At 45.3% G+C, this 15319-nt stretch overlaps 1 protein-coding gene across 11 annotated transcripts in view; it reads right to left on the bottom strand.

Moving 5' to 3' along the window:
- LOC139559737 (disco-interacting protein 2 homolog C-like) overlaps positions 1 to 15319 on the bottom strand; it is a 262880-nt gene that overhangs the window by 107983 nt on the left and 139578 nt on the right. For 10 of the 11 annotated variants that reach the window (XM_071376023.1, XM_071376014.1, XM_071376016.1 and 7 more), the window contains exons 2-3: positions 13356 to 13433; positions 8330 to 8440 (exon numbers count right to left, since the gene is read on the bottom strand). In XM_071376023.1, coding sequence (XP_071232124.1) covers positions 8330 to 8440; positions 13356 to 13433 — 189 coding nt within the window. The remainder of the gene's footprint in view (positions 1 to 8329; positions 8441 to 13355; positions 13434 to 15319) is intronic. The other variant, XM_071376022.1, reaches the window with a different exon arrangement.

Genomic DNA, 15319 nt, shown 5'->3' with positions numbered 1-15319 from the left:
GTAATTTAGTGTTTAAAATGCAGTTCTCCATTAGTGCTCCTATACTGTCCTATAGTAACTGCCAAGTTGCTAACTGTACTTCAGGAAGACAACTCACAGAGCTTAATGTACAACCAGGTGCATGGTGAAAAAACTACAGCACACTGGTAATGTCAAGTTTTGACCTCTTTCTTGTGCAATTCCCCACTTGAAAAGGACAGTCCCTCCACATGAAGATTTTAACTGGATTTCACTCAATAAACAGCCATGGAATCAGTTGTTTGTCTTTTATTTACCATTCTTTGGTTGGCAGTAAACAGGTGAAAAACCTCAAAAAAGAGATGACAAATACAAGTTACTATTTGAGTTGACAGCCCAATCAAATACACAAAATTATCCACATTCACCCCAGATAAACACATTTCTGCCACCATAAAACACAAGGTTTCCACTTTTAAGCAAATGTTTCCCAAAATAGAAACCCACCATTTTTAATCAAATAAGCAGAATCAGTATATTTTTATCTAAATTTGCATTTTAGCCAAATACATTCAAAATATCTTTAGTAGTAAAAATTACATTTATTTTCTAATCAGTAGTTTTAAGCAGACAAATCTTACATTTTTTAGCCAAAGATTTTTTAGACTATACATCCTTTACTGAATTAAGAACTTGGTTTACTAAGATTTCTACAAAGTTTAAATTACTTTTAACCATTTCAAACAAGTTCTTTGTCAACAATGAATTTGGCTCTTCTTACTTTTCCTTTATACCCCACAAACAACATTTGAAGTTATAAATACCACTGCAAAAGTCCTATCAAAGTTAAGAGTTAAGAGTCTGTGTTCTCCAGAGTATCATTAGCAGTCTAGCCAAGCATGGCCAATATGGCGCTTACCGGCTGTCTTTCACAGTTTTGTGGAGGGCTTGGACTTGCACAGTCACCTTGATCACAAAGATGAAGTTTCCTTGGTCTTGTGGTGTTATAAATGCTCCTTTCACTGCGGTCTAAAGACAACAGCAGAGCCAGGTGCTGGCACGCCCAGATTGCCTGGAAGATTTGTTCCACCTGGTTCACCACTGATTGAAGGAGGAGGAGTTTCACCACTGAGGAGCTCCCAGGCAGTTTGTCAGCACACCTCCCACTCAATCTTCCCACGGGAACCGATGGAAAGATCGTAAATCAGCACCTACATACTGCCGGTCAGCTCCGAGTTTGATCCTCAACTGGTAGCAAGACAACCAGGCGTCGAACATCTCTGTGCAGGACTGTGGTTTGCGTAGCTTCTTTCCGGACTTTGGCCGATGGACGGTTTAGTGCGGGTTTTGTGACAGGAAGGCAGGAGCTTTGGACCACTTTGACGTTCACGTCTCGAACAATGCCCTTAGCATCTGGATTAACGCTCACCACCCGTCCTAGCTTGAATTGGCCCCTCACTGCATTTTGGTCACACAACCAGACAATATCTCCGACAGCAACGTTGCGATATGAAGTGTGCCATTTACTTCTCAGAAATAAGTTTGGGCCGGCAAGCTGGCTCCAAGACCTCCAGAACTTGTTGACCTTGTTCTGCATCTCTCTGAGTCTCTTGTAAGGGTAGTTCGCAAAGTCAAATGTTCTGATCTCACCGCTTGGAGAGGCTCGGCCCAGGAGAAGTGTGTTGGGTGACACATACTGCACGCTTTCTTCATGGCTCTGCACCCTGGCATCTATTGGGCATTCGTTGGCAAGGTTTGCAGCAAGTTGTAGTGTTGTCTGAAGCTCGCTGTAGCTAAGGCCAGTGTTGTTGCCCAGGCTCTGCAGTGCCTTCTTGAGAATGCGAACAGCGGCTTCAGCAGCCCCATTGCGGTGAGGTGAGTCAGCAGGGTGAATTGTCCACTCCCATTTGGTACCTTTTTGAGCCGACATCTCTTCTATTGAAGTTCTATTCTGAGCATCCAGGAACTGGTACAGCTCTCTTAGGACAGGTTTGGCGCCGATGAAGTTTGTCCCCGGGTCGGACCAGATCTTTCTTGGGTGCCCTCTAATTGCGGTAAAGCGTTGGTAAGCCATCAAGAAGCTCTCTGTCGACATTGTGTTGACCAGGTCTGCATGAATTGCCCTGCTGGCCATACAGCTGAAGACGACACCCCACACTTTCATTGAGACCCGTTTCTTGATGTCATCTTTGACAAGGTACGGTCCGAAGAGGTCGACTGTAGTGAACTCGAACGGAGCTGCAGGTGTGGCTCTTTCAGGTAAGTCAGCCATTACCTATTCGCACCTTCTTGCTCTTGACTTTTTGCAGAAAAGGCAGTTATCCACTACTTTTTGGGAAATTTTTCTTCCTTGGATGACCCAGGCTTTCCTCCTCATTTTCAGCAGGGTTGCAGCCACACCTTCATGACCCTCACCGTGCGCCTCCCGTGCCAATAAAGTAGAGACCCATGCATTGAAAGGCAGAAGGGGAACTGCAGCGCCATCCTCCCTGAAGCCATGGATTCTCCCACCGCAGACTAGTAACCCAGATTCTGGCTCTCTGTACACAACCAAGCGGTCCGTAGTGGTAGTTGGGAACGTCACCCCCTCTTGAGCAGCAAGATAGATGTCTCTTATTGCCTCTTGACGTTCTGTGGTGGTGATAACTCCTTTTGTGGGAATCGCCTCCCACTTTGGGGTCTCGATGGACCTTGTTGCAGATCTAAACTTTTTGGCGGCTCTCCAGATAAAAGCAACAGTCTTGATTAGACACTTTAGGCTACTAAAGCGCCTCTCATCCACCAAGTTTAGGACAGCTGCACCAGCAGGAAGTCGTCCCACAAGACTTGGAAGACTTCTTTTCGCTTGGGCTCTGGTGAGTGCTGCCACAAATGACTTCTTTTGCATATTGTTAACGCTCTCTCGAGCTGTCACAGACACATCTTTTGACGACATAATTGGCCACTCGCTCTCTGGAAGATATAGAAACTCTGGCCCTTGCTGCCACTCTGAATGGGCATCAAGTTCCTTTGGCCCAGCTCCTCGAGTGATAATGTCGGCTATGTTGAGTGGTCCAGGGATCCACCACCAGTCCTGTAGCCGTGTGCTCTCTTGGATCTCTCCAATTCTATTAGCGAAGAAAGTCTGAAATCCATAGCTTTCACGCTGGATAGCTCCAAGAACAGTCTGACTGTCTAACAAATGGTACCACCTCTTTATCTGGATCTGGGTATGCTGTTCAAAGTACTTTTTCAGGCGGCTTGCAAAGACTGCACCGCAAAGTTCCGCTTTGACTGCATCCCCCTTCTGGTCTAGTGGTGTCAGCTTTGCTTTTGACTCCACTAGTCGAATTGTTAATTGTTTGTTGCAGTTCCACCGCAGGTAGAGGACAGCACCATAGGAGCTTTCACTGCCATCTGAAAAAGTGACAGCGACTGGTTCAGTTGTTGCCTTTGGTGGAGTAAGAGCTCTTGGGAACATTACTTTGCTTAGCTGGACGTACTCCTCAAAAATTCCAATTGCATCTTTGCGGAGCTCATCCGACAGGGGAAGGTCCCATGTGTCCTTGACCATGCTGCACTTTGGTTTTGCCTCTTGGAATGCCCTTCGGACCAAGATAGCCCCTCTTTGCTTTGATGGCGTTGTCAGGCCAACTGGGTCGTACAAACCAGCAACTTGACTCAGCAGTTCACGTCTTGGCAGCGGGTCTGGTGTCTGTGCTCGTACTTCTTCTAGCAGTAAGTCTTGCCCAAGTCTCAGCTTTTTCTTCCGCCTGGAGAAGTTGACCCTCACCATGACATGCAACATGTCTTCATCCACAATGTAGCCGAGACCGAGCGCCTTGTTGTCTTCCTCCTTAAGCTGATTTGGCAGGACAACAATATTTGGTGATGCCTTTTCTCTTTCTCCTTTATTTTGGCCTGAGAAGACCCAAGGCTTCAGTGCAAACCCTCCTGCTTTTAGAATCAGCTCCACATTCTTTGTGATGACTTCGAGTTTTTCACGGCAGTTGTGGGATGTCAAGATGTCATCGACGTAGCTGTGCTCATGTAATACTTGGCATTCATCTGTGAGGTGGCTGAATTGAGGCAGGTTAGCCGTCTCCCTCATGGCCAGTTGTGCTATGCACCCTGCTGGCTTGTCCCCGATATTCACTCTGGTTATGGCGTATTGTTCCACCTCATCGCCCTCTAAATCCCGCCACAAGAACCGGTGTAGATGGACTTCCCTCTCCTCGAGCCACACAGAATTGTACATTTTTCTGACGTCTCCTAGAGCGGCGTAGGAGCCTTGGCGGAACTTGAGGAGGACAGCTCGAATCGGATTGAGAACGTCAGGGCCTTTCATCAGAAGGTCATTGAGACTTTGGCCTTTGTACTTCTGACTGCTGTTCCAGACAAGTCTTACCGGAGTTGTAACAGAGTGGGGGTTGGGTGCGATAAGATGACTAATATACCAGACAGGTCCATTCCAGTTGGTTAGATCCTCTTTGGTCAGCTTTCTTGCAGCCCGGCGGTCAACCATTTCATGGACTTGAGCACCATAGGCTTTTTTCCACTGCGGTTCTTTGGCGAGCTGTTTCTCTGTTCTGAGAAAGGTTGCCTCCACTGCTTTTATGTTGTTTGGCAATGTAGATGGGTCAATGAGCCATGGATACCTTGCATGCCAGTGTGGACTATCACTGTGGTCATCAGCACCAACATAAGTCAGGCCACCCTTAACAACTTCCAGCTCCCTTTCTTCAGCCAGAGTCATTTCTTTGCCACCAAGTTGACAACTGCCGCAGCGACATCCTCCACATTTTGGGGTGCAGGGGGCGCCAATGCTATCCCATCTCCACCACTCAATAAAATCCCGAGTGGAAATAGCAGAATAAGAAGACTTGATGGTAGGTTTGGCGCAGATATGTTCTTCATACATCAATGCTGCTGTTCTCATGGATCTGGCGAAGTGCGCTCTGGACTGGTGTGCTGTAACTGTAGCCTCTTCAAACAGACCAGGGTGTGTCCCTGCAATTGTCTTTCCCAATGGCCCATCCCATAGTACAAGGTCCCCAACGGTGCGTATTTTCTGTGGGACCAGTCGCCCTTCCTTATGGCTTATCAAAAGCTGTATCTGTCTTGGTCTAACAAGTTCATTTTGGGGGACATCTGGAAAGAATTTTTGGAGTCTTTTGGCTGTCACATGTTTGTGAATCTCTGCAATGCTGTCCAAACCATAGCAGAGGAGTTGGTGGGATCTGACATTGCCTTGCTCTGTGCGGACCCGGATCTTTAGGAGGTACCGTTTTGTGGTGACTTGAACTTTCATTCCTCCCACACCATGGACAACAAGGGTTATGGCTTCACTTCTAAGGTTCAAACAATCAGCTGCATCATGAGTTATATAGTTTGTATCCGATGCCAGGTCGATCAAAGTCCCAACTTTTTGTCCTGCATTGGCCGTGACCTCTAAGAGCATCATGATGACTGGCCACTCCACTATTCCATTCTCTGCTAGAAGACTGGGTTGGTTGGACACAAGAGAGGTTCTGGCTATAGTGTTGCAAAAGGCATTGCAACACTTCTCTGCAAGTTCAGGTGAGAGACTTTTAATGAACTCTTCTTGGGCTTGGGTATAATGTTCTCTTGTGTCACCTCCCACTTTGCTGTTATTGGACCTCTGGACGACATTCCCTTTGGATGTACCAGCTCTCGGGCAGAGGTAATAGTGGTGTTCTGTAACACGCTGTTCTATGCAGTCTGGCCTCCTGCACAGAAACTCTGATTTACAATAGTCACCTTCCTTGTGAATCTCCAGGCATCTTTTGCAGGCTCCCAGCTTCCTGACAGCATCTCTTTTCTCTGACAGCTTAAGCGTGCGAAATATTTGGCAGAAATATAGCCTTTTCTTATGCTTGCAGTCTCCGCAGACCACACATCCTTGAGCCTGGTCGCTTAGTTGGGTGGAGGTTCTGGTTCGAGCTTGCCGAGGTTCAGATTTCGGTTTTGGTTCCTCCTCTCTCAGTTGGTCCAGCTTCTCATAGATGGCTTCTTGACCTTGAAGAAACTTGTGGAGGTAGTCAAATCGCTTGTCTTCTTCAGCTTCATCACCTTTGCCAGCTACATGAAGAAGCCATTCCTTCTTCAGGCCATCAGGAAGTTTACTCTCTATTGTCTTTGTTACAGGAGGGTTCTTTATAGCACCGGTCTTGCCAAGCTCGTTCAGATCGACCAGGGCTTTTTCTACAGATTGGATGAGCTCAACAATCCTCCTGGGCTGGTTACCTTTAACTGCTTGGAGTCTTTGGAGCTCTTCTACTATCTCAAGGGCTATAGTTGTCTTATTTCCAAAGCGGTTCTCCAAGACCCGGAAAACCTCCTCAGCAGTTGTGTAAGTTGTAAGGTGAAGGTCTCGTATGGTCTTCTCATCCACACTGTCGAGAAGTTGGAACTTTTTAACCTCTCTGGATCCAGTAGGTTCTCCCTGCATCTGGAGCGCTTCCCAGTCTTTTTTCCACCGGTGAAACTCTCGGCGGATGCCAGAAAACTTTGGGAGGGCAGCAGGCTTTAATTTAATTGCTGGTGTGGCCACAGAACTGTTTGAAGTAGTACTCAATCTGCTGGTTTCTCCTCTAACGTGTGCCCCTGTAAAGTCTGCTTGTCTTATTGTGAGATTTGGCAGGATAGTTTCAAGGTCTTTGATACGACTCTGGAAATGTTGTTGCTCTGCTGGGGGGGCCCAGCACTTCCAATGTTTATGCACCTCCTTCGCAGCCTTCACAAGTTTCTCTAGTTGTCCGATCATGAAGAGATATGCATCTGGGTTTTTACTTGGGTCCACAGCTCCCACGTTTTCTGCTTGCGACTCTGCTGTTGTAATTGCTTGTGTCAGTTCATATTCCCCGAAATTGGCCCACAATGTCTTTTGTATGAGGTCCTTTAGCTCTTGCAGTTTTTTCTCACACTCATTGGCTGTTTTGACCAAGTCAGACTTCTGCTGCTCGCTCAACTCCTCTGCATCAGAGTTTTCTTCAATACATTGCCCCTCTACATCATCGTTGGCTTCCAGGACTTTGCCAGCTTCTGCAGTGAGCTTCCTAAAATTGTCTCTGAGCTCCTCTTCTGACATCATTGTATGCATTCGTAGCACATTATTGGCCAGACGGGAAAACTGACGCTTCGCTGATGTCCTTGCGGTCTTTAGCTGCTCCACCAGTAATGAATCAGCCATTTCAATCACAGCAGCAGGCGGGAACAGTCTTTACTTGTCTCTCTAGACACGTGTGGTCACTTTTCTGGCCCTTTTCCAGTCTTGAGCCACGGTTTTTTCACTGTCAAGTTTTGACCTCTTTCTTGTGCAATTCCCCACTTGAAAAGGACAGTCCCTCCACATGAAGATTTTAACTGGATTTCACTCAATAAACAGCCATGGAATCAGTTGTTTGTCTTTTATTTACCATTCTTTGGTTGGCAGTAAACAGGTGAAAAACCTCAAAAAAGAGATGACAAATACAAGTTACTATTTGAGTTGACAGCCCAATCAAATACACAAAATTATCCACATTCACCCCAGATAAACACATTTCTGCCACCATAAAACACAAGGTTTCCACTTTTAAGCAAATGTTTCCCAAAATAGAAACCCACCATTTTTAATCAAATGAGCAGAATCAGTATATTTTTATCTAAATTTGCATTTTAGCCAAATACATTCAAAATATCTTTAGTAGTAAAAATTACATTTATTTTCTAATCAGTAGTTTTAAGCAGACAAATCTTACATTTTTTAGCCAAAGATTTTTTAGACTATACATCCTTTACTGAATTAAGAACTTGGTTTACTAAGATTTCTACAAAGTTTAAATTACTTTTAACCATTTCAAACAAGTTCTTTGTCAACAATGAATTTGGCTCTTCTTACTTTTCCTTTATACCCCACAAACAACATTTGAAGTTATAAATACCACTGCAAAAGTCCTATCAAAGTTAAGAGTTAAGAGTCTGTGTTCTCCAGAGTATCATTAGCAGTCTAGCCAAGCATGGCTAAATGACTTAAATGTAAAAATGGCGCTTACCGGCTGTCTTTCACAGTTTTGTGGAGGGCTTGGACTTGCACAGTCACCTTGATCACAAAGATGAAGTTTCCTTGGTCTTGTGGTGTTATAAATGCTCCTTTCACTGCGGTCTAAAGACAACAGCAGAGCCAGGTGCTGGCACGCCCAGATTGCCTGGAAGATTTGTTCCACCTGGTTCACCACTGATTGAAGGAGGAGGAATTTCACCACTGAGGAGCTCCCAGGCAGTTTGTCAGCACAGGTAATATTGGGTTTTTCTCATTTGTATTAAGTTTCCAACTGTATACCATGAGCTTGAGGTTTGTGTTACTGTTTGTGATGTGTTTCTGGCGTACCTGATCTGTAGCGTTCGTCCCGGGAGCCAGAGGAGCGGCGGCGGTGGTAGCGAGAGGAGGAGCCGGGGGTGACAGGAGTTCTCCTCTCGTGGGGCACAGAAGGGTCCATCCCTTGGGGGGAGAGGGAGAAGACAGCGTTAACTACAGTACAGCCTGACCACCATCAGCACTGTACCTGGTACTACAGTACAGCCTGACCACCATCAGCACTGTACCTGGTACTACAGTACAGCCTGACCACCATCAGCACTGTACCTGGTACTACAGTACAGATGTAGTTCCCATGGGTGGTACAGAAAGAACAATGCAGACTCTATTGTGCAGTTTTTACACTTGTTTTTGGATACTATTTGTTCCTGCCAAAACCAGCACCTGGATCTATATACACTGCTGTGCACAGAGGTTTCTCTTTCTTTTGTGCACGGCAGATACTAGCCTATCATAGATGGTATTACTAGCATATAGTGGTGTAGTATATAGTAAAAGGATCAAATGAATAGATGGACAAGGAAAATGAATTCATTATACTGTCTGCATCAAACCGAGTATGAGTATTATTTATTCTGACGGGCACCTCAACTCAACTTAATTTCACAATAGACTGTGAAATAACTGGCATTATTGGACATTATTCTATTTTGTCTGGCAAGGGATTGTTAGGCTCAGTTTAAACGGAGGGTCCCAGCAATTAACCCTGTTTCCTATTCAATCTATCAGGGGACCGGGTCCCTCAGCCTCTCATTCTAAGTCCCAAATGGCATCCTATTCTCTACATAGTGCACTACGTTTGAGCAGAGCCCTATGGGCCCTGGTCAAAAGTAGTGCACTATATATGGAATGGGATGCCATTTGGGACACAACCAGCCTCTCATTGTCAATTACAGCACAGTGGCAATCAGCCCCTAAACCTGAACCTCAGCATGGAGCTCTTGGGATGAGATGATTTTCAGTGTAAATCCTAGGCTGTGGACACACAGAAACCAAACAAACACCCACCAGTTACTTTCATTTACAAACTGTTTGCAATTGTTCCAGTCTTGAAGACAGTCTGCTAGCTAGACAACACAAAGCTAGTGATCTATGACTGAAGCTATAACGGCTACATTACAGCACAACCCCAGAAGGTAAATCTCAGGTTCACAACAAAGAAACACTGAGCCACTCACTTCCCAGTCCTCAACACCAAAGCTCCAAGCAGCAGTCTGAGCAATGCAGCAGCTTGTTATACTGTAGGTAAGTGCCCCATAAAGTGGATTACTTTCTGCTGGGCTATAACAGCCATTGGTTTAGCACTGAGAGACATGATAGATGCAGGATACCATTCCCTCTTTCTCCCTGTCGATCGAGAACACTCAGCCCCCCCCCCCCCCCCCCCTTACACACACACACACACACACACACACACCTTGAAGGAAATCAATCTCAGTCTCATCTGTTCTCCATCTGCCTTACACAGGGATGCTACATTCAATAAGACGCTCGATGGAGGAGTCTGATCTCAATAGTGCTGCACTCGTCTTCTCCACTGACAGTGTTATTTAGGAGGACTATCTACTGCGATGCTGAAATAACAACATACGTAGATTGGGAAAGATTTCCGAAAGGTGTTTTACACACAGAAATCCAAGCCTGAAGAATTTTCTAAAGCCAATGTGCAATGTAACTGTTCCCCCTTAAGGGAGTCACCTATAATAGGGTTTGAATTAGAGCTACCTGTAATACACAGAGATACTGGGTGTTAGATAATGGTTTACTGCCAGACAACACTCCATAAACCTAGAATGGCTTGAGTCGAGGCTAGATAGAGGAAGTTTGTTGCTGGTGGTGTTCTAAATGGCAATACACATGCATGTACAGAAACACGCTCTCTGATACAGTAGTACTAACTTAACCTCGTTTTTGGGAAATCCCTGATGAATGTACATCTTACAACCCCATTAAGTCCGTTTGTAATGGGCCTTCCCTTCCCAATCAATATTGGCCAGTACAGTATCGGTTTTATGTATGTGCTCAGACTTTTCAGACTCACTGTGGTGCACTGGGCTAGAGACAAAACAACCCTCACACTACTGGTGTAACAGTCTGCTGTCTCAGCCTTTTATCGACTTCAGACAAGCGTGATGCGAATGCCTGGTCTCATGGGAGGGTTGCAAAATTCCGGTAACTATGCCAACATTTCCAGGTTTTCCAGAAATCCTGGTTGGAGTCTTCCGGATTTCCTGTTTATTCCCTTCTGAATTCGTGATTTTTCCAAGTGGGAATTTGGGGAAAGTTACTGGAATTTGTAATCCTAATCCTAGTTCGCTTCACATTACACTGACCTTTCTAACTGTTCTGCAGTGGGAGTGTGTACTAGTGGTTATTACAATCCTGAGTAACGTTTCATCTTCCAATGGATTAATAGTCAGCGGCCCAAATGGCACCCTATTCCCTATATAGTGCACTTCTTTTGACTAAAGCCCTATGAGCCCTGGTTAAAATCAATGCACTCAGAATAAGTGCACTATAAAAGGAACATGGTGCCATTTTAGACAAAGCCATGGACAGATCCGCCTGAATACTAAGACCCACAGCCTTTGGAAGGCATGAACAGCACTGAAATGAATGTGCTATCTGCTGCTGTTACACCTGTAACCCTACGGTAGGTTTGCAGGGAATGTGATGGCTCTGTTTTAGATGAGAGATTTTACGGCACTTAGCTATCATAGAAAACTTAATGGGGCATAGCTCTTTAGTGAGCAGGTCTTGTGTTCAGAGGGCCATAATGTGACGAGCTACAGGAGGTAATGTGTAATGGAGGGCCTCATGTTCATTACCCATGTATTTTTATGGGCACAATGAGTGGACATGGGGGCATCTTTTACACTAGCCATTTTTTTACACTCTCTGCTAATTTAAGACATAGTATGCGTCCCAAATGACACCTTATTGCATTACATTTTACTTATTATATTCAATGGGATATAAAGCAGGAATCCGCATGTCGTGGGCGACCCTATGCCACCCCACTTCTTGTATGGCGTTTTCACTTTGAATGAAAACAAGGGGGCTGAGGCCTGAGATGCCTTGGGATGGCCTTCTGGGCAAGGTGTGTCTTTGCGTTAAATCCGGCCTACTCGAATGACCTTGCTGCAATGGCCTCGGAGCGATAGCAAAAGTAAATTGCTTGCTAACAAACACAGAGCCGACAAAGCCAACAAGCTAGATAACTTGTTTGCAGATAAGCTGTCTTTGTAGCAAGAACCAAATAAACAAGTATCATTCTTGGTTCTTGGAATTGAATCAACTCGACACCAAAAGAGAAAAAGACTGCTCATGACCAATCCAGAAACATTGGAATTAATTTTGAAAGGTGGAAGAGTGACACCAAAATGACTACCGTTCTCATTGACTGGTAACGTTAGGTACCGGTAAGTGTTGGGTTGTGTCTTTAACTTGCTAGCTACATTAGCGGTTAACCTTGGTATGTTCAGTTTTCAAGCTGATCGGTGAAACCCGCATGATGTAAAAAGTGTCTAGGTTAGGCTATTTGATCAGAGAAACCCGCATGATTTAAAAAGTGTCCGTCTCATTACATCGTCATACATTTTATCTCCAGCCTGTAGGCTACAGAAAAGGCCACATACTCTTTCTACCATATCCTATATCTGCTACATTATTTATGTTCGATTTCTTTTTGGCAGAACGTTGGTGGAGCTCCAACAGCACCCTGGAGAGGTGCCTGGGAATGGACAAGCAAAATATTTTGCGCCCCTGCCTTTGAGAAAATGGGCACTGCTTATCAGTGTGCCATCAACGCTCACCTAAAAAGCCCTTATCTTATGCCACCGGTTGAGAGATACTGTCATTGTTTTGGGGCAGAATTCTGTGAGGCTTTATGTGTTGTTGTTGGAGGTGCGTTTAACTCGGTCAGTTTAACTCCGAAAATGACGCCCTCGTCAATCTGCTGCCGCAGGCGGCCACATAATCCTGCCTAATGAGCGGGCCGGCCGTGTGTAGACACCATACAGCATGATATTCAATTACACTCACACTTAATCTAAGCGGTCTGCTGCCATACCTGCTTACCGTTCATGCCAAGTGGCCTAGATCTGCTTGGATTCAATGTATGGGCAGTTAAAATACATATTTAAGACACATTTCACAGAATAACAAATGGGTCAGCCTCTCCCCTTCCATCAGTGGGTGTTTGTCCCAAATTGCACCATATTCATATAACACTCTGGTCAAAAAGTAGTGCATTATAGGGAATAGGTACCATTTGGGACACAGACCCTCATTTTATCATTTAAATAGATGTTGGGGAAACAACAATTCACAAAGCATTCACAGAAAATGCAGTTGAGGCCATTTTTATACAGTACTCTGTGAGAATGTACACATATACGCTTTGTCACTGGTGTCTTCTGGGTCAATAATGAGCCATTCTTCTGACCGGATTTATTTTCCAAAATGGCCGATTGGATAACAACATTTTGACACTGTAGAACATCCCAGACATCAGTTAGAGGAATATAGCTGAGCTGAACTGCAACCCACACATTCACTAAAGTAAAGTTCTGTTTAATTTGGTGCAAATGGGATGAAATGGAAAATGAATGAAAACAAATTGAAAACTGAAGGAATGTCACATCCACTGTTCCTCTGTCTTTTGTTAACTTGCATTACCTCCAAGTGAAAACATGATTAGTTAGGCTAGGTCTGTAAGATTGTATTAGTTAAGTTTAACTATGACTAAAATACATAAGCAAGAGTTAGGCCCTTGTATATTTCAACTAATACCAAATACATCAGTAATTTCCCCCACTAGACTTGAATCTATATACACCCAGGGAGGGCAGAGAATCTGAGATTATTGTTGTGTTGGACATCAAGCTTTTGGTTTGAGGTATGCAGTCTATATCACAAAACAAAGACCTCTATTCCAGAGTCAGATTAGCCCAGAACTCTATTCCAGAATCCATCACTGTTTCAGATTAGTTGAGACAGACACGGTTAGTGTTTTGATAGGAGGAGTGGTATTTACCTTTACCTGGTGCCTTAGGGAGGAAGGCCCCAATTAATTTGGACCTCTTCTTTTCATAGCCTTTCTGTGTGATGTCACCTGCCAAAGGAGGAGAGGAAAACTACCGTTAGTGAAACGGAAGAGCGTTCTTATTTCTTTCTCTATGGCTCTTATTCAGATCTGCATGCTGTTACTGCTACTGAACCACAATATCCATGGCATCAGCAGATGACAGTATACAACATGTTAAGCTGTTTGGTTAATCGCTGCTACGCTTTGTCTTTTTTTTATGCTGAACAAGGAGCAGATGGTTGTTCAGAGCTAGGTTGGACAAACAGGAAGCGACAGGGATAGGGAGGAGGGGGTGAGAAACAAGGAAGGAGAGAAGTACAGGTTGGGAAGTAGCTAGACAGCTAGCTAGAATATGTAGTGCATGCAGTGACTTTAGTGAGTGTCAGTAATGAATGAGACAGAGACCCAGCTGCCAGCATGTATTACCCATCAAGGCCTGGCGCCCTCACTGCCCTGGCCATCACACAGGTAATTAGGAGGGGATTGGCTGGGGGTGGGAAAGAGGGGGATAGGAGAGGGCCTGGCTGGGGGACGGAAAGATGGAGAGAGGAGGATAGGAGAGGGCCTGGCTGGGGGATGGAGAGAGGGAGAGAGGAGGATAGGAGAGGGCCTGGCTGGGGGACGGAGAGAGGGAGAGAGGAGGATAGGAGAGGGCCTGGCTGGGGGATGGAGAGAGGGAGGATAGGAGGATAGGAGAGGGCCTGGCTGGGGGACGGAGAGAGGGAGAGAGGAGGATAGGAGAGGGCCTGGCTGGGGGACGGAGAGAGGGAGAGAGGAGGATAGGAGAGGGCCTGGCTGGGGGACGGAGAGAGGGAGAGAGGGGGATAGGAGAGGGCCTGGCTGGGGGACGGAGAGAGGGGGATAGGAGAGGGCCTGGCTGGGGGACAGAAAGATGGAGAGAGGAGGATAGGAGAGGGCCTGGCTGGGGGACGGAGAGAGGGAGAGATGGGGATAGGAGAGGGCCTGGCTGGGGGACGGAGAGAGGGGGATAGGAGAGGGCCTGGCTGGGGGACAGAAAGATGGAGAGAGGGGGATAGGAGAGGGCCTGGCTGGGGGACAGAAAGATGGAGAGAGGGGGATAGGAGAGGGCCTGGCTGGGGGACGGATTCTACGTATGTCACAGCGATTTATCGATACATATGCTATGATGCTGGTAAAATTGTCTCCCGCACCGACAGTGCTGGTCATAAAAAAAGCCAGCTAGCTCATGGATGCAAACAATGTTCTGCCCCAAAAACATAGCAAAACGACCATCTGTTTCAGTAGCTATAGTTAGCTAGCTAACTATATAGCTAGGTGTCATCATCTAAAATAATCCTAATTTATAAGACAGTTCTTATTTGATGAATGGTGGTCGGACCCATCTATGTGAAGCTAGCCACAATAAGAATTAGCCACAATGTGGACTTTGCGGTTAGCCTTCAAAATAAAAGTATGTCAGAGACAGAGATGCAAATGAATACAAATAGTAGAATTATGCCATAATTGAACATATCATGCTAAACGAGGTTGGAATGTTGTTATATAAAATTAACAAAAGACCATTTGTTAATTTGACAAAAAATCTGTTGAAATCACACTGGATGTATAATACTTCAGAATTGCATTGGGGGCATACACATTTCACTGTACAGCCTTACCTATGGATTGTTGATCAATGACATGGGGTATCAGTCTACTCAGTAACACCCAGAGAACATTTGCGTCGTAGCTCTTATTGCGGGACTCTGAAACAACTGTGAATTGAGCCATATTTATTGTCAACCTATGTGTATTGAACACTATTCCTGAGGAAAAACAATACTGCATGGATGTTGGAGTCTGATAACTCTGAGGAGGGAGTTGGGAAAAAATATCTTGGGTATTGAGTACACGGATACCCCATTTCATTGATCCCCAAACCTTAGGTAAAG

Source organism: Salvelinus alpinus, chromosome 30 (assembly GCF_045679555.1).
Source record: "Salvelinus alpinus chromosome 30, SLU_Salpinus.1, whole genome shotgun sequence".
Classification (NCBI taxonomy): Eukaryota; Metazoa; Chordata; class Actinopteri; order Salmoniformes; family Salmonidae; genus Salvelinus; species Salvelinus alpinus.
Note: the sequence above shows the minus strand (reverse complement) of the source record. Positions and strands in the feature narration are given on the sequence as shown.